The sequence below is a fragment of the Sylvia atricapilla genome, chromosome 7, assembly GCF_009819655.1.
Source record: "Sylvia atricapilla isolate bSylAtr1 chromosome 7, bSylAtr1.pri, whole genome shotgun sequence".
NCBI classification, from domain to species: Eukaryota; Metazoa; Chordata; class Aves; order Passeriformes; family Sylviidae; genus Sylvia; species Sylvia atricapilla.
Window position 1 is genome coordinate 1,543,199 of NC_089146.1, and position 17,676 is coordinate 1,560,874.

A 17,676-nucleotide genomic window follows, 5' to 3' on the forward strand; every position below is an offset into this window, starting at 1 on the left:
ATCAAAAATGTCACATTACCATATCAAGGTTTAATCTTACAGTAAATACTTTTTTGATTATTTTTCTTTATCTGTTCTCCTTATGAACTTTTAAATCCAACTCTGAGACACTGAATTTCTGGTTCCTTCTTTTCCTTACTGGCTGTTCCCTTCTTTGCAGATATGGATGCAGGTAACTATACATTGTCTTCATGGCAGCTCTCGTTTTGAAGGGACAGATGGTGGTTTCTGTACTAGAGCGTTTTTTTTCCCCTTGTTTTGTGTATCATTTTGAGTTGTTTCCTTTTGATTTCAAGTCTTTAGTGCATCTCACTGTTTTTGTCTCTTGCTGTAGTCGTCTCTTGAGCAGTAGTTTGTAGTTTCATGCATCTCTGATAACATTTGTTTCTAATTAACTCTTGCCACAGGAAGCTGGTTTAGCTTGGTAGTTGACATTTTAACAACTTGGAATTGTAGTTAAAATGGGAGGAGAGGGGAAGGGAGGGATATGGACAAGGCTTTTCCTGTGGAATTGCCCTGCCACTGAGGTCTTGCAGTTTGTAAGTTTGCCCTAAATGTTTTAGCTGGTTTGTAGCTGGAACTGACAATAATAATTGATGATAGCAATTGAGCCTCTGCACAGAAGTGTGTGTGGATCATGCTTCTGGATGCTGATAGTGAGAAATGCTGATAGAGGGTGTAGTGTCACTGAGTATAGCAAAAATCACTTTCCTGACAGATCTCTTCCCTCACTTTATGAACAGACAATATTTGTGTTGGGTTTTTTCCCTTGGAGGATTCAAATCCACTGACTGTTGACAGGGCTAACCCTTCTCTCCTTCCAAAGGATGAATATTTTAGGTGATATTCCTTGGGAGTGTTGCCATCTGTCCTCTTTGTCTTGAAGGATTTTTATTTACAGTGTTGGAGTGACGTTGTGACTGTTTTTCCTGAAAGGATTAGATGACAAAAGCAGTGTCAAATCATTTCTCTGCACATAAGTGTGGCTGACAAGCCTCACTAATGACCCTGTTGCATTTCATTAACAGGAGGAAAACTGGAATAATTAAGAGCTCTGATTCGCCTTGTGAGGGATAAGGTCAAGGTTTCCAATCAAGTCAACATTAAAGGAAACTCAACCCATATAAATTATGCTCAGCAAACATCTGTAGTGGTGCTTTGGTAGTGTTTTACTTCTCTGTTGAGAATCACAGAACCACAGAGTGGTTTGGGTTAGAGGGGCCTTTAAAAGCTCACCCTCTTCCATCCCCTGCCACAGGCAGGGACACTTTTCCACTATCTCAGGTTTCTCCAAGCCCTGTCCAACACAGCCTTGAGCACTTTCAGGTCCTTCAAACAAGCCCCTAGAACAGAAAGTGTAATCCTTTATGTTGGAGACCCTTGTGGGTCCTCCCTCTCCCTTTTCTGAGTGCCTGTAAACGTGCCAGGTTGTTAAATCGAGTAAAGAGGAGGATGTATGTCGGATGTTAAGGTGTCAGCTGCTTGATCAGTTAAGGAAAAAACCCCAAGTTTACTGGCTTGGAATGGCTTCCCAACAGCTAAATTTATCAGGCATCATAAAATTAGTGCCTAATGGGTGAAGTGATGGAGATTTGCTTCACGTGAAAGTGGTGATTAGGGCCAGGGACTGCTATTCCTGCTCATCTTTGCTTTCTAAATTGCTACAATTGCCACCAAACCTACCCTGCATGAGGCAAGTGCCACATCTCCTGTAGGCCTTGAAGGCTTCAGCATTCCAGTCAGTGAATTTTAACTGTGTAAAGACGGGTTCAAGTTTCCATCAGCTCTCTAAGTGCGGGATTTCTCTTGCTGCCCATCACCACCTCCCCACCATGAGGAGGAATCACACACTTCACAGCAGAGTTTTCTTTCTCTGCCTGCCCCAGTTTTTATTTCTGTTCAGAACTTTTCAGTCCCTCATGTGCTTGTAACTTGCAAACCTTCGTTTTCTCAAAGAGTAAGTTTTTATTACGAAGAAAAACGGCCTTGAGACTCTTCCTTTGCATATTTAAAATGCACTCAGCTGTGCTGCTGAGTGACATATTTTAAATCAGATGTAAGAAAAGCAGCAATGTGTTACCCTGTTGTAAATGGGGGATTTCAGTAGTTTGGGACATTCAGTTTTTCTGTGATGATACAAGAAGGAAACGATGGGAAATAAAAGAATCCTAGGGAATTGTGATCTACCAAGGACCTGCTAAGTGATTGATGAAAAGCTACTACTGCTGGGTGCTTTACCTGCTGAAACAAGTGTGGGAAATGCTGTGGTTTCACTTCCCCCCATCTAAAATTGAATTCTGCCTGTAGGAGCGAAGGGAAATGTGTGGTGTGTGTGGAATTTGAGACTGCATTCTTTGCAGACCAAGGTGAACTGAAGTTTACAGGAGTAGTGAGTGTCTGGAGGATTCTGTTACTTGTTTGGGTTTTGTTTCCAAAAAGCCACAGAGGTGTGAAACATAACTTAAAGGCTTTTCCACATCTTTGGCATGTCTGTGAATATTTTGTGTCATGATTATTTCAGTACTTTGTTTTCCAGTGAGTCTAATAAAACATCAGACAAATTGGGATCTCAGCTGGGATGACAAAAAAAGGAGGATTTTTCTCTACATACTTTGGGATTTATTTAAGAGTCATTTATTCATTTCATGTGGAGTAATTATGTTCAGTGTTTTAAAAAGCATAAATGCCATCCCCACTTGAGGCAGTAAGTAGCTGTTGCAGTCAGTGGAAGTTTCATCTCTTTGTGGAGGAACTTACGATAAAAATCATATTTTCCCCCAGTAAAAGGTACAGAATAAAGCCTTTGATTTTTTTTTTCAGAAGGCTGTGATCGTTTACTCTCTTCCCAAATTTGACCTAAAAATATTTTTATACTATTGCAGCCTTCACCACATAACTTTTTTTCAGTACCACAACGAGCAGTTTATCATCTAAATGGCAGGAATGGTCAGGTTTAGTATTAAAATATTAAATGAAGTATCACCCTCAGCCTTCTCTTTGAAGCATGTCATGAAAGTAGTATGAAAATAAGTTATCAGCCTGTAACAAAAACATGCACTGATGACCTTCAAGCCTTTTCCAACCTAAAGGATTCTGATTCTGTGTAGAAATTACATCTTGAGGGGTGGGTTTCTATAGTTTTCAGTTTATCTCGAGTCACTATTTCTGTCTGATGCTTCCTCAGCAAAGGGTAATTATGCAAGGAGGATTGAGGAAGAGTGCTTTATAATTTCAGCTGCTTTTGTTCACATCCTCTTAAGAGATTTTTCTCCTGGCCACAGACCCTTACACAATATCTGTGCAGAAAGTTCAGGCGTAATCTGTGAACTGGGATGACCTTCCAGGTGTCTTCATTCAGGCCTGATCCTGGGCTGAATGCAAGAATGTGGACCTGGTTCACCCGGGGAAAAAAAACCCAAAAGGGATGAGAAAAGACTCCCCATCCCTGGAAGTGTTCAAGGCCAGGCTTGGAGCAACCTGGATGATGGAAAGCCCCTGCCCATGGCAGGGGGTGGAATGGGCTGGGCTTTAAAGGCCCTTCCGACCCAAACCGCTCTGGGATCCTTCTTTGCTTGCATCTGCTTGTGCTGAGAGATTTAACATCGGGGTGGGGTTGCACTGTGTGTTTTGGGTTGAGTAGAGAACGCGGGAGCTGCGGCAGAACGGGACCATTTTTCCCCTCTGCAGCACTGAGAGTCTTGTCCCCTTCTCCACGTGATCTGCCTGCTGCGAACAATCGGGTTCCTGAGGCTGCCAGTCTCTTTAGAGAAGCCACTTGCTATTTTTATCTAGTTAATATTTTTCAAATAGGTAGGAAGGCCGTATTTACTAAACACCCAAATTTGATCTTTGATGAATAAAAAGAGGATGTGTCCCAGACTAATCTGTGTGCTCTGTTCTCGGTGAGCAGCTGGCTGAAATGCAAATGAAGGGCAGAGCAGTGTGTCCTGTGAGGATGTACTTGGGTGCTTTCCTTGGAAAACCTTCATGCCTTTTTGTTCAGGATTTTTTTTCAATTCCGGCAAATCGCCATCATACCTGCGAAAATTGACACAGGGAGGTTTTGCAGGAATCCCAACATGAGTTCAAAAAAGCCACATTAACCTTAAAGCCACATTTTGTGGTTCTTGAGCTGCAAAACCTGAGGAAGCTGAAATTTTCTGTATTGGTTTCAAATCCTTGGTGCGGTTTTCACAAGCCCCTTCAGCACTTTGGGGCACGTGAAGGTTTTTTTTGGCCTGTAAACCCACAGGCAGACACTGTCTTGTGTTCAGAAGACAGTGATGACTTGGGACATGTGTTTCAAAATTACCTCTTTTCAGTTCTTTGTCTGCCTTTTTGCTGTAATGGTACCGACTGATTATTTTTATTTGGCATTTCACGCTGACACCCAGATATAAAACAACACTTGTCTCTTTTTTGATCCTCTTAAAGCGCTGCTGCAGAGGGTTCTCCTGGGCTTTTGGAGCCTTTCAGGCTCAGCATAAAAGAGGGTGTTTATGTATTCTGCCCTCTCCCCTCTGGAGCCCTTCCCTCTCCTCGCCCTCCGGGACTGCCTGTGTGGGTTAGAGAGCCCTTTGAAAAATCCTCTGCTCCAGCTGTCGGCTTGAGGACTGTTTAAACTGTCACACAAATAAGGAGCTCTGTTAATTAAAGGAAAAACTCAAGTATTTGCTCTTTAGGAGGTGGTGAGGAAGCAGATTGCCAGAAAGGGCTTTCCTTTTAGGTTGTGTGCCTTGGAGGGTCTTTAAGGTGTTCTCTTTAACATCTTGAATGCCCAGAGATTTTTGGGAAATGATGTCTGTAGCGTTTGTGTCCTTCTCATAACGGGCTCCTCTGACGGTTGTGTCTCAGGAAAAAAACTGTAAAGCAGTTTTCTAACTTCTGATACAACTTCAGGCTCTTACCAGGAATAAAAGTGACTTCTCCCAAGTAGCAAGTGATGCTGCAAGAGGCAATGGCCTCAAGTTGTGCCCGGGGGAGGTTTGGGTTGGATATTAAGGAGAAGTTTTTCTCCAAAAGGCTGGTTGAGCATTGAAATAGGCTGTTTAGGGCAGTGGTGGACTCAGTCACTGTCCCTGGAAGTGTTAAAAAAACACGTGGATGTGGCACCTGGGGACAGGGGTTAGTGGTGGCCCTGGCAGTGCTGGGTTAGGGGTCACACTTGGTGATGTCAGAGGGTTTTTCCAGCCTAAACACTGCTGGGGTTCCAAGGGTTTAAGTCTCCAGTGCTCCCTGCTTTCTGCTGCTGTTGCCTTTGAAGCCAGTTTGGAGTGGTTCCTGCTGGACGTGCCTTTTGCTTTATTTCTCAGTACTGTTCTGGATGTATTTCTAGATCACATCCCACTGTTTCACTCTTGATCTCAAAGCCAGATTTTAATATTTTTCTTTGAACGTGCTCCTTGTTCAGCTTGTATTTGATTTCTTATTGTGAGCCTTGCTTTTTCCTCCCTTCCACTGAATCTGTTGTTTTGGGAGGTTGTATCAGGAAGCATTTTATTTACAGTATTTTGAATTCTCACCAGGCCCCTCACCAGACACCTCACCAGGTGTTGGTATTTTAGGGAGGGCAGATCATGGTGTAACCACTGCTAAGGCAAATTTTAACTTTAGGGTTGCTATTTGTGATGTAAAACGGCAATGAAAGGACAGGTATTAGAGAAGCTGGCTGGGTATAAAAAACAAAGGCAAGAGGAGTAAGGAAAGGCCTGAGATGTGTGCATCAGGAGATAGTTTTTGCATTTATCTTTGTGAGGTGTTTAAGGTTTGTTAGTGCACGTTAAGAGTTTGCAGTTATGTTGGAAGCTTGTGAAGTCAAGCAGAAATTTTGAGCAGATGAATTTCGTGTTAGATTGAAAGCTGGGATGGGTTTGTCTGGAAGATGAAATGCCTGAGAAGCCAACTTAGAAGGAGCTGCAGCAAAAAAAAAAATAAAAAAATAAAGTGATATTTTAAATCACGGGGCTGACTTTCTAAGGAACTTTGTTTGGAAAGGGGTGTTTTGGGCTGTGAACATTTAAAACTGGAAGAGACTGGTGGTGGAAAAAGGTGGGTGTGTGCTGGAGTGGTGTCACATCCTGCCTGAAGGAGCTGACTCGCTGGGGTTTTTTTTCTGTCTCCGACTGCTTTGATAAAAATAAGCTTTTAAAATTAGACTTGTGTGTATACAATTAGTGGGTGTGAGGTGTAAGCAACTCTCTGCACCTGCTGTCAATAAAATAAACCAAAATAGGAAAACAAAAAAGATGAAAAATGAGCTGCTAGTAGACGTGGGAGCAGTGATTGAGTTGTAGGTCCTTGTCAGCTTGTGGCTGCAAGAGGCTCCTGATACTGGAAGGTTGGAGTGGGTATGAAGGCTCTGGGTGAGTGTCAGAAGAGGGGGTTCCCCACAGGTTCCTAGAGGTTGTTTTTCCTCTCCTTTAATCCATCAGAAATGCTTCTGAACTAGGAGAATGTTCGTGTTTTTCATGTTCAGCTTTTACGTGCTCAGTGCCACAACTTCTGTGTGTTGATGTGCAGTGAGTGTCTGATAAAGATGTGTTCCTGCTTCATGTTGGACTGAGGAGTGTCTGAAGCCAAGGTTTATCCCTGGAATTGGGGTGTAGAGCTTTGTACATCTGCTCCCACTTGATATTCTTGCCTGTTTACCTGGGACCATAATAATTCATAACTGGAAAGATGGGAAAAGTATTTCCCTTGCCATAAAACGGGATCAGCAGTTCATTTCTTAGTAAGAGCTCACACTCTTCTCCCTTCCTAGTCTGTTCTCCTAAACAACCAGGGCTCACATGCTTGCTTCGTCCTGCCCCATCTTTCCACAGCTGGTTTGTCCCTACTTTTGTCCCCATGATGCTGCTTTTATTTTTCCCTTTTATTTCTCAAACTCATTACGGTCATGGTGAAGTACAATCCAATTTTCTACCATAATTGCAGTCCCTCCTGCTTCATTATCTAGAAACTAAATAGCCTGTTACTTCCATCTTCTAGGTTATTAATAAACTGAGTGCAGGAGAGTTGAAACTGCTGCAGAAACTTGGATTAGTATCGTGCTGCTTCTTTCAGATGACTTATTTGATGGGGACAGAGTGTGCTTTACCTCCACGTCTGCACTCACATTACAGTGATTTTTTTAAGACTGGCCCTTTCTAATTGGCTTAGCCCAGTCTGCACTGGCTGTCAGGAGCTTTGCAGTGAAAGTGGAACATGCTCTGCTCTGCTCCTGGGTCCTGTCTCTGGGTAATGAGGGAATCTTAATTGCTCAGAGGCTGGCTCTGGTTTGTTCCCATTTATCCTGGTGGTTAATCAGTCGCCTTCCTCTCCTTCTGCTTGAGATAAAACACTGGATGTAGCTCAGCCTGTTTATCCTGGGCATTGTTTGGCTTGGGAGGGACCTTAAAACTCATCCCATTCCACTCCCTGCTGTGGGCAGGGACACCTCCCACTGTCCCAGGCTGCTCCAAGCCCCAGTGTCCAACCTGGCCTGGGACACTTCAGGGATCCAGGGGCAGCCACAGCTTCTCTGGGCACCCTGTGCCAGGGCCTGCCCTGCATGGAATTTCCAACCCTGCAGTTTGAGGTAATTTTAATATATTTTTCAAGTGTAAGCTCTTTTCCTGATCACTTACAAACTTAAAATTCCATTGGTGTCCCTTCAAATCGCTGCCAGGTTTTGGGAACCCATTACATCTGCTCTTCTGGAGAGACACTGCAAATACATCAGTGAATGGATCTCAGAGTTCAGTTGTTTAATGTCATTGCAGCTGCTACTAAAATTCCAGCAGTGACCCCCCCCTTTCCATGAAGTTGCAAGGTCATATATTACTGCTTCCTTGCCAGTTTTTAGGTAAAGGTGAGATTATATGATGCAATATTGCATTTATATGTGGTGCCTGTGGGGGTACCTTGCTTTAATTGGGTAAAGCTTGATACTTCCAGGAAACCTCTCCATGTATTTCCTGAACTATATCCTAAACCTATTGAGAGAAGCAGATGGTGGGGGTTGAAAAGCTCAGTCCAGGCTGCTTTTTTTGTCTTTTAGGGTTTGTTTTACTCAGGTAGTCTGTTGGGAAGGGGGTCCAGGGTCCTTTTGCAGCTTCAGTCTCTTGTGACAATGATGGTTCCTTGGTCTTTGATCCTGGACCCAGGTCAGGCCCCTCACGGTTTCTGAACTGTTGTTTAGCACAGTCGTTGTATTCAGGAAATACCCATAATCATAGAATCATGGAGTATCCTGAGCTGGAAGGATCATTGAGGCAACACAGACACCCCAACAATCCCACGGTGTGCATCGCCGAGAGCATTGTCCAAACCCTGCTGCAGGACTGGGGCCATGACCATTCCCTGGAGAGCCTGGTCAGTGCCCAGCACCCTCTGAGGGAAGAACCTTGTTTTTTTGTGTGTCTGTGTGTGTAGAAATGCTGCGAAAAACATTTGAAAATCAGTTTATTTAAATAAAAAGTATGAGTAGCGAACCAGAAGACCACTATTTGGCCATCTGTTTGAACGGAGAATTTTTGAACGTGTTTCCCGGAAGAGGTGCCAGGTTCTTGGCACTATTCTCTATCTTCTGAGGAGAGAAAAAAAAGGGAGAGAACATGCATGTGTGAGACAACTGGCTGCTGTTGTCAAAATGCACATGTCACTGGGAATATAAAATACAGGCTTTTAGAGCTGCCTCACTCCTACCTTCTGTCTTGCCCTGCCTCAGTAGATGTTCAGCTGCTGCCTGCGCTTGTCGCGTGGCCAGCCCCCCAAATTTATCCTTCTCATATGGCTAAATAACTTCATCCCCGTGGCAATTTGCTCGAATAAAGAGCCTGGTGAGCGTGGTGGGGCCTGGGGATACGGCAGCAAAATCAAAATCAGCGGCTGCTCCGCTGAGCAATTAGGCGGTGGAACAGCTCCGGGCGAGAGGAGGGGGTGGCCAGGCTGTCAGAGCCTGCATTAAAGCCTTCATCCCCGGAATTCCCCGTGTAATATCCAGCTTTTGTAACAGAGAGCACCTCTGATTACAAACGTGTGCAGTGTTTAAAATGAATACCAATTTTTGCTGGTTAATTCCTGCGCCGCTGCTGATTCCGTGCGCTCGCCTCTGGAGCGTTGTGCATGGAAATGAGATCAGGAAGCTGTTGTTGATCCCTCCCGTGCTGATTTGTGCTGGGTCTTGGGCCAGGGTTGTAAATTGCTGATGCACAGAATTTATTTAGCTCTGTTGATGAAAGCTGTGTGTTTATGTGGGGCATTTTACAGCAGGAGTGTGTGGCCAGATGCACCTGAGGGAGCTGGGGTGGTTTGTGGGCTGCTTCACCCTGTGCCAGTAGGTTTGGGCACAGGAGAAGCATTTGTCACCTGTAAAAATTCTGTGCACATCTGAAAATGAGCCTGTGTGAATGGACACTGTTCTAGCCTTGGAAAACTGGGAATAACTGCTGGAAGTGCCCGTGGTGCCTCATCCTTCGGCTGCCAGTCGTCCCCTCCCCTGGCAGGTACATCTGGGAGCTGAGAAACCCCCTCATTAAAAAGCTGCGTGTGTCATAATCCTGATGGGACCAGAGCAAAGCCAGCCACCTCCCCTGGGAGTGGTGCTGTGGGTTTTGAGCTCCTTCTTTATATTAAGAAGGTAATTTCTTTGTTCTCAGTGCCGTTGGTTTAGACAGTAATTCCCGGCTCCGTCACGTACGCAGATATTTGGGAAAATAGAGGGTATTTTGTAGTCCTGGGAGAGTGTTTGGCTTCCTCATGGGTTGCCGTAGTCCAATATTTGAACTGGCTGATCTCTCTAATTTCTCTTTGCCTGTAGTGATTTACAAACTCCAAGATGTGTTTTTTTAAAAAATAATGAACACAGTTCTGTCCGAGCTGAACCGTCCCAAAATTGCTGCCCTTGCCCAAACTGCTCATGGGTCTCATCAAGGCTCATCAAATCAAAGGCAGAAGCAGTTTATTGTTTGCCTTAATCCTACAGCCACAGATACCTGCAGGGTACAGCCTTGCTCTTTATATTCTTACTGTTTATGCTTTTGTTTGTGTAAATTCTTGATGTTGAGGTAGGTTTTCTTAATCTCCGTCCTGTGCAGCACCTAATTTTGTGGTGTGCTTATAATGGTGTAGAAACACAAGTTATTAGGGATGAACCCTGCTGTGAGCTGAGATTTGCATAAAATAATTCTTCCTCAAGGGATGAGTGTGAGTTTGCTCTTCCATTTCTGAGCCTTCAGATGTTTTTTTTTGAAATATTTAGTACAGCTTGGAAATGCAGGGCATTCTTTGAAACAGTTTGGTTGGAGGGGTGTTAAATTCAAACTATTTGTCATGAAATCCTTAAATCCAAACAAAAACCAGCTATTGTGAGGATGTGCCTGTTCCAGCTAATGAGCACATCCTGCTTTTCAGGGTGAAGAAGCCACTTGATCAGATTTGAGCTGACTGTGCCTCTTGGCTGCAGCAGGGTGACAGCCCTTGGTGAAGTGAGACAGCACGTCAGGATCTGAATGTAATACTGTAAATATTACAGTATTTAAATGTAGGAAATAACAATAATTGCGCTGAGCTCCACGCCCAGTGTTTTTGGGGAAGGCAAGGAGCAGGTCCCCAAGGTGATCATTTAGTGTGGATTCACATAGGAAAAGAGCTGTTGCTAACTTGCACCGTATTTATTAAATTTAGTACCCTTCTCCAGGCTGCTCTCAACAGTCAGATAATGAAGAGTAAATCTCTTAGGGCTTACGTTTGTGAGCTGCGTATGTACACTCAAATATTTTTTTTATTTTTCGATTCTCTACTTAAGCTTTTTATTCCACCCTGTCTGTGCCTTCTTTGTGCCTCTGAGGAGTGTTTGAAGGTACAGTGAGACTGGCAAGGCATCCTATTGACCACAGGAATAATGAGTTGGCTCCTAAACGCATTCGGTGTGTGGTATTTTATAATTAGCTGGGGAAACTTTCAGTGTTTAAAAAAAAAAAAAAAGAAATAGGAAATGGCAATTAGGCAGAACTTTTCCTCTCTGATCACACATGTAGTGCATTTCCATTGTTACTTACAGCTTTAAAACCCCTCTCTGGAGGGCTCTGTATTAAGTAATTCATCTTAGTTAACACTTCATTGGGAAGCACGTGCAATTAATCGACAAGGTATAGAAATAATGGTCTGATTAATAGAAATCCAGTTCCTGAGAGCTGAGACTGGTTTCTTTGACAAGTTTTACACTTGTTTGGGATTGTTCTTTTCAGGTTCAGTAACGATATATATTTATCTGCCACCTGATCTGCAAAGGCAGGATTGAAAATCCACTTTGTGAGTGAGATAATGAAAATCCATACGTAGTTCTTATGTTCCTTCTGTGCCATTAAACAACCAGAAATAGGATAGTCTTGCTTGTTGCATGTTTAATACTGCTAATAGGATAAGTTTATAAAGAAAAGATTAAAAAAAACCCCAGCACAAACCCACAAAACCTCCCATTCTTACATCTTTTATTAAACACAAAATGTGTTTAAACACGCTTGAATGTTGCTCAGAGCTGAGCTGTGGAGTAATCTTGGTTTGAAAGCTGCTGTTGTGGTTGGGCTGGGGAGGGGAATGGTGGGTCTAAGCCAGTGTGGGGTTCCCCTAAGGCAGCAATTTTTGTGCAGACTGTTGTGTTTTGAGGATTGGCATTAGCCTGACTTACTTGCTTTAGGGAGCTTGTTTGGAGAGCAGGTCGGAGCTGTGGGCTCTCAGCACGTGTTTCAAGGCATTGGTTTTGGAAGAATGACAAGTTTCAAAGCTGGGAAATAGGGTTCAAATCAGAACTGTTCCAGTTTAAAAAACAGGAGTGAGGAGTGAAGTTTAGGGTATGTTAGCAGATGTGTTTTATCTCAGTGTGGGAAGCTCAGCTGTGAGGGTGGGTGATGCTAAGCTGGAGGGTTTTGGGGCTTAAGGTGGGGAGATAAGAGTGGGTTTGCTCCAGGAGAGGAGCATAAACACCTCCCCAATGCTTAGGCCAAGTTGGCTAATCTTGGCTTAGGCTCTGTCACACCAGAAGCCCTAAACAGGATTTGTTATTTTTGAGAGAGGCAGCAGAGTGCCCGAAGTATGCTTTTAGCCCCAAAAGAAGCAATCCCAACCCTGCCTTGGGGTGGTGGCTGAGTCCCTGTGAGCCAGGGGGCAGGAGGTGACAGAGCAGCTGCTCCAGGGCTTGGAGCCTCCTTGGTGGTCACAGGCACCCCTTGTTCTGCATTCCCTGGAAATACGGGATCAGGAATAGGACATGGTTGGAGGCTGTGACTCCACTCTCTTTATCCAGGTGTCCAGAGCAGGTCTGAGATTCAGCACAACTCTGTGGGTTTAGCACATCTCTCCAGACGTAGCACCATTGTGGTAGCGTTTTGTCTAACATGTGTCTGGTATCTTCCCCTAACTGTGAGTGTGTGAGTGTAGAGCTCTCATCCCCATAACATCCCACGTGTGCTCTGAGAACTGGCTTCCCTTGAGGAAATGCTGATTGACACAAGAAACTGGTTTGTGTGCAACTTGGCCTTTCTTAGAGACACTTCTCTCACAATTATTTAAATCAGATGATACAAACAGGGTTTTACCTGTATGTATCAACACAAGGACACCCAGCGTGGGTTGTAAGGCAATTGCTGGCTTTTCCCCACATTATCCTTATTCTTCATATATATATATATATATATATATATAAACATATATATATATATAAATAAGGCAAGTACATGCCTTAACTTCAAGTAATTCCCATGTGTGTGCATATAAACTTCAGCTCCATTCCAGTTGTTGGTTAATTTGCAAAAGACGTTTTCTTTCCCCAAGCGAAGCCTTTTTGTGTTGTGTGTTTTGTACCTTTGCTGTCTGTAACGAGCTGCTCTGTGTGGCAGGTGGGAGATTCAAGAAGGAGATCGTGGTTGATGGACAGAGCTACCTGCTGCTGATCAGAGATGAAGGAGGCCCTCCGGAGGCACAGGTGAGCCCAAGGCCTCGCTTTCCTCGTTTTTCCAAACTTCCTTGGAAAGAGCTTGCTCTGCTTTGTTCTGTCCTGGGTCCATCTCATCTTCCTGCTAGGAGAACTCCAGCATCACCCTCCGGTGAAAAAGGTTTTGTCCAGCAAATGGTTGGAATTTCAGTCACGATGGATGGATGGATGAGTCTGCATAGCAAATATTTGGGGTTCTGGCTGAGGCTGTGCAAGTGAGGATCTACAGTTCATTTACACTGAATTCCCAAGGACTGCGCTTCCCCTGGTGACACATCAGGATTTCACAGAATGGTTCTGGTGGGAAGGGACCCTAAAGCTCATCTCACTCCCACCCCTGCTGTGGGCAGGGACACTTCTGACTATCCCAGGTTGCTCCAAGCCCCAGTGTCCAGCCTGGCCTTGGACACTGCCAGGGATACAGGGGCAGCCGCAGCTGCTCTGGGCACCCTGTGCCAGGGCCTGCCCACCCTCACAGGGAACAATTCCTTCCCAATATCCAATTTAACACTGCCCTCTGGCCGTGGGAAGCCATTCTCTGTTTTACGTCCCTCCATCCCTTGTCCCAAGTTCCTCTCCATCCCTCTGGAAGGGGCTTTGAGGTCTCCCTGGAGCCTTTATTTCTCCAGATTGAACACCCCCAGCTCTCCTAGCCTGTCCAAGCCGTTGGCAGTGGAGAAGACACTTGAGGGTTTGTGTGCTTGACCCTTACTCTGTTTTGAGTAAGAGCCTGCTCATGTGCTGCTTCAGTCACCTCAGACCCAGCCACCCTTTCTGCAGGCAGCATCCTTGTCTTGGGCATCCTCCTCCTTCTCCTCACCTGGGCACCGGCAGGGTTTCCTGGGTGTTGGCTGCTGCTGGCCTTGCTTTGCTTGGCTCCTCCAGGAGGGATCAGCTTCCAAACAAGCAGCAATTTAGCATCAGGAGCTGCACTGTCGCCAAACAGCTGAGGGGGAGCGGTGCCAGCAGCAGCAGCTTGGATCTCAATGCACCACTACAGCTCCAGGAGGGCGAGAGCGTGGGGGAAGGTGCCAGGACAAAGGGGAAGAGAAAGGATGCGGAGGAAATGGAGGCTGAGAGAGACATCCTGGAAGGAAGTCACAGGACAAAATGAAACGTTGGCACATCTGCAGCCGTGTCAGCAGGAGCAACAAGGAAAGCTCTGTCTGGGGCTGGGAGGGATTTGGCTGAAGCACCCCCTGCTTTCCAGCCTCTGACGCTTGGAGAGAGCATTCACACATCTAAAAATGAAAACAGTGGAGGTGTAAAGGTACATGCGGCCATGTGAGATGGTTTTGTGTCTGAAGGATGGGGCTTGCAGAGCTCACAGGAGCTGGCTGCAGACCGAGGAACAACGCGGGGTGTGCTCCTGGTAGGTGACAGGTAAATCTGGGGCTTTGATTGCTGTTATCCAGCGGAAGGTGCCCCTGCTCACAGCAGGGGCTTGGAATGACATCAGTTTTAAGGTCCCTTCCAACCCAAACCATTCTGGGATTCTGTCCTGGCTGAGATTTGTTCTCCATCCTCATGATTTGCTGAAGAGGTTTGAGGTATCAGTGCTGTCTCACCTTTCAGCTATGAGGGTTTTCTGTATATTCCCTTTGGAGTCTTTGGGTGTGATTTCAAGTTACATGTCTATTAAAAATCTTCAGTCTGTTCATTAGTTCCTGCAATGAAAAGTTTGCTTGTGGCTTCATCAATAATTGGGATTGAATTCCAACTGCAATAAGTAAGGAGCTGACATGTGAGATTCCTGCCACTGGGTCATGGGTATTCCTCAGGTTCCTGTCCCATTCTTTTTGGCGGAATTGGAGAAAAAGCAAACTTCCCTGAAGACTCCTCTTGTTGGGTCTATGATCTCTCCTTTCTTTGCCTAAGATAAAATGGTTCAAAGATGAAAATAATTTAATACCCTACTGTAAAACCAAATTACCCCAGTGGCTGACTGTCCTAGGGTGACTTCATGATGCTCGTATCCCCAATCCTCCCAAATTTGCCCTAAACCAGGACACTGACCTACAATAAGCTGCTGTATGCAACTTTTTAAATTAAAACCTTTTTTTATAATTTGGTTTTGGGCTTTCCTTGAACTAACAGCTCTGCTCACTCATAGTAATAAGCCAGAGAATGGATTTTTATGCCATTGGCTGTTTATTCTTGTTTCAAGCCATTCCCTGCACAGTACTCTGGGTGAGACATCCAGGGTTCCCAGCCAGACCTTGTGTTTCCCAAACTTCCTTTGATTTCCTGTGCCACAGACCTGATACCCAGAAAGCTTAAGCTGCGTTTCAATATGAAAAGAGAAACAAGGAATTGCTGGAAATGTTTTGTCTTCACAAACTGCACTGTGTAAATTTAAAACACTGTGGGATGTTTTAAAATAGTCTTTATTCGAAGGCTGCTGTACACACTGCTCAAACACTCAGAGGGTTTAGACAGACTGCTGGCTTCCAAATGGATGCCTTAAGGACATTGCAGTTGTTGAGAAGAGTCCTTGGCATGATGTTGCTGAGTCCAGTCAACAAAAACCATTTTATAATGAGACACAAAGCCACATCTCCCAAATAATGATGCTGTCTCCAGTTCCTCTGGTTGCATCTTCTGATTTGAACAGTTTAACAGTGTGGTGGTTGACCTTATTCTGGCAGTGACTCTGCTATGTGTTAACCAGTCCTGTCCTTCCCCTCTGGAAGATTGTCCTCCTGACTGTCCTGAAAACCTCAAAACAATTTTTTTGTCTATTTTTTACACCATAACAGCGCAGGCAGTGTTTGGGTTCAATACAGTCATCATGAATATGCTGAGCCTTTCCCCAGTGAACCTCTCTGTTTAGTATGTCCCCTGGCACGCTGTAGTAATAGTATAACAAAGTGCCTGAAAATCCCCTGGCTGAAGCTTGTTTCCACTGCTCTAAATTTGGGTAGGAATGGAGTTACTTAGGGAAAAATAAAGGCAGCGAGGTAAGCTGGAGTTTTTTCTTGATGTCCTGTTTACATTCACTGTTAAGTTAAATACCTTTAAACAATCTTAATTCACTTGTGAGTTAAAATCTTCTCACTTGCATGGTCACCGGGGAGCACCTAGGCCTGGCCTGTGCACCCGCATGTCCCTCAGCGGGTTCCTGATGCCAAGAGAGAGCAGTTTGCTCTTCCACTGAAAGCAGAATGAGGCACTTGGTGCTGTTGGCTCAGCTGAGAGTGTCTGTAGGGTGAAGAAATGGAAGTCTCAAATCAATGCTTTTGGATGTGGATTAAGATGTGAGAAGTGTCCAGCTATGACCAGCAACATCAGCATGTGTGCACTGCAGACGAGTGCTGCTCATTCCAAATGCACGCATCCAGCAATGCCAGCCTGCTGTGTGTCCTGGGAATCAAACCCAGTGTGCACTGGCAGTACTTGGGCTGGTGGTTACACACCCCAGTGAAGAAGAGATGTTCTTGTGGGGAAATCCCTTGTGTATCCCAGATCCCCATGGCTTGCAGGGGGATGAGGTTCATCATTTTAGCAGCTTATTCCCCTGCTGAGGCCTTGGTTGGTTGTGAGTTTTCCTGGTGTGTATTTCCTTTGCAGGAAGGTAAGAGCGTTTCTCTCTCGGTTTTCCTTCCTTCCCCCTCCTTGCTGCTCTTCTCACAGTTGGCCTTTTCCATTTCTATCCTGCAGTTTGCCATGTGGGTGGATGCTGTTATCTTTGTGTTCAGCTTGGAGGATGAAGTCAGCTTCCAGACTGTTTACCACTACTACAGCCGCATGGCCAACTATCGCAACACTAGTGAGATCCCCATGGTCCTGGTGGGCACACAGGGTAAGTGCAGCCCTGATCCATGGGGTTTTGGGACCACTTTGGCTCTTCTGGCTGGCGTGTCCTGGCCTTTCCCCTTTGCTGCAGGGCTGTGGCATCGCAAGGATGGTGTTCGAGGTGAGAGAAGAACGTCCTGACAGCTCTCTTGGACTTCAGCAGTGCAGAAAGAGGGGAAGTTTAGGTTAGATATGTACAAGAAATTCTTCCCAGTGAGGGTGGGGAGGGCCTGCAGAGGTTGCCCAGAGAAGCTGTGGCTGCCCCTGGATCCCTGGAAGTGTCCAAGGGCAGGCTGGATGGAGCTTGGAGCAACCTGGGATAGTGGAAGGTGTCCCTGCCCATGGCCGAGGGTGCAACACAATGAGCTTTAAGGTCCCTTCCAGCTCAGACCATTCTGGGATTTTATGACTTGCAAGGAAATTTTAAATAATACTTTCAGTGCATGCTGGTCATGGTGGTTTTCTTGCTCAGCTGGGAGATAGATGCCCTCATTGAATTTGGGCAGGTAAATCAGTTGTGCAGGAGGTTCTGCAGCCAGGCCAGTTTCCATGTGCTTGGCAGTCTGGAGGAGTTCAACACTCTGGCATTGCTGAGGGGCAAAAGGGTGAGAGGTGGAAAATCATCTGCAGCATGGTAGGAAGCAGAATGAACCCTGGCCTCAGGCTGTGCCTCCAGGAGACCTCTGTAAATCCAGTAGAAATGCAGCTTTTTGCCACCTGAGTCAACGTCTCTCCTCACTTTTTTCTTCTGAAATAGCAGCTGTCCTCAAGTGAAATACAGCAAAGGAAAGGTACCCGGAGTATTTCCCTTTCTTTGGCGAGTGGTCTTTTGAGTATTCTCTGCCTTGTCATGCCAGCATATCCCAGTAATATTTCACCGGTTTTCCGTCCTGTGAATGGTTTGCTGCACT

General features: G+C 45.2%; 1 protein-coding gene across 7 annotated transcripts in view; it reads left to right on the top strand.

The window, feature by feature from the left end:
- Nucleotides 1-17,676, top strand: part of AGAP1 (ArfGAP with GTPase domain, ankyrin repeat and PH domain 1) — a 303,821-nt gene that overhangs the window by 99,638 nt on the left and 186,507 nt on the right. For all 7 annotated transcript variants that reach the window (XM_066322379.1, XM_066322381.1, XM_066322380.1 and 4 more), the window contains exons 4-5: nucleotides 12,876-12,961; nucleotides 16,631-16,772. In XM_066322379.1, coding sequence (XP_066178476.1) covers nucleotides 12,876-12,961; nucleotides 16,631-16,772 — 228 coding nt within the window. The remainder of the gene's footprint in view (nucleotides 1-12,875; nucleotides 12,962-16,630; nucleotides 16,773-17,676) is intronic.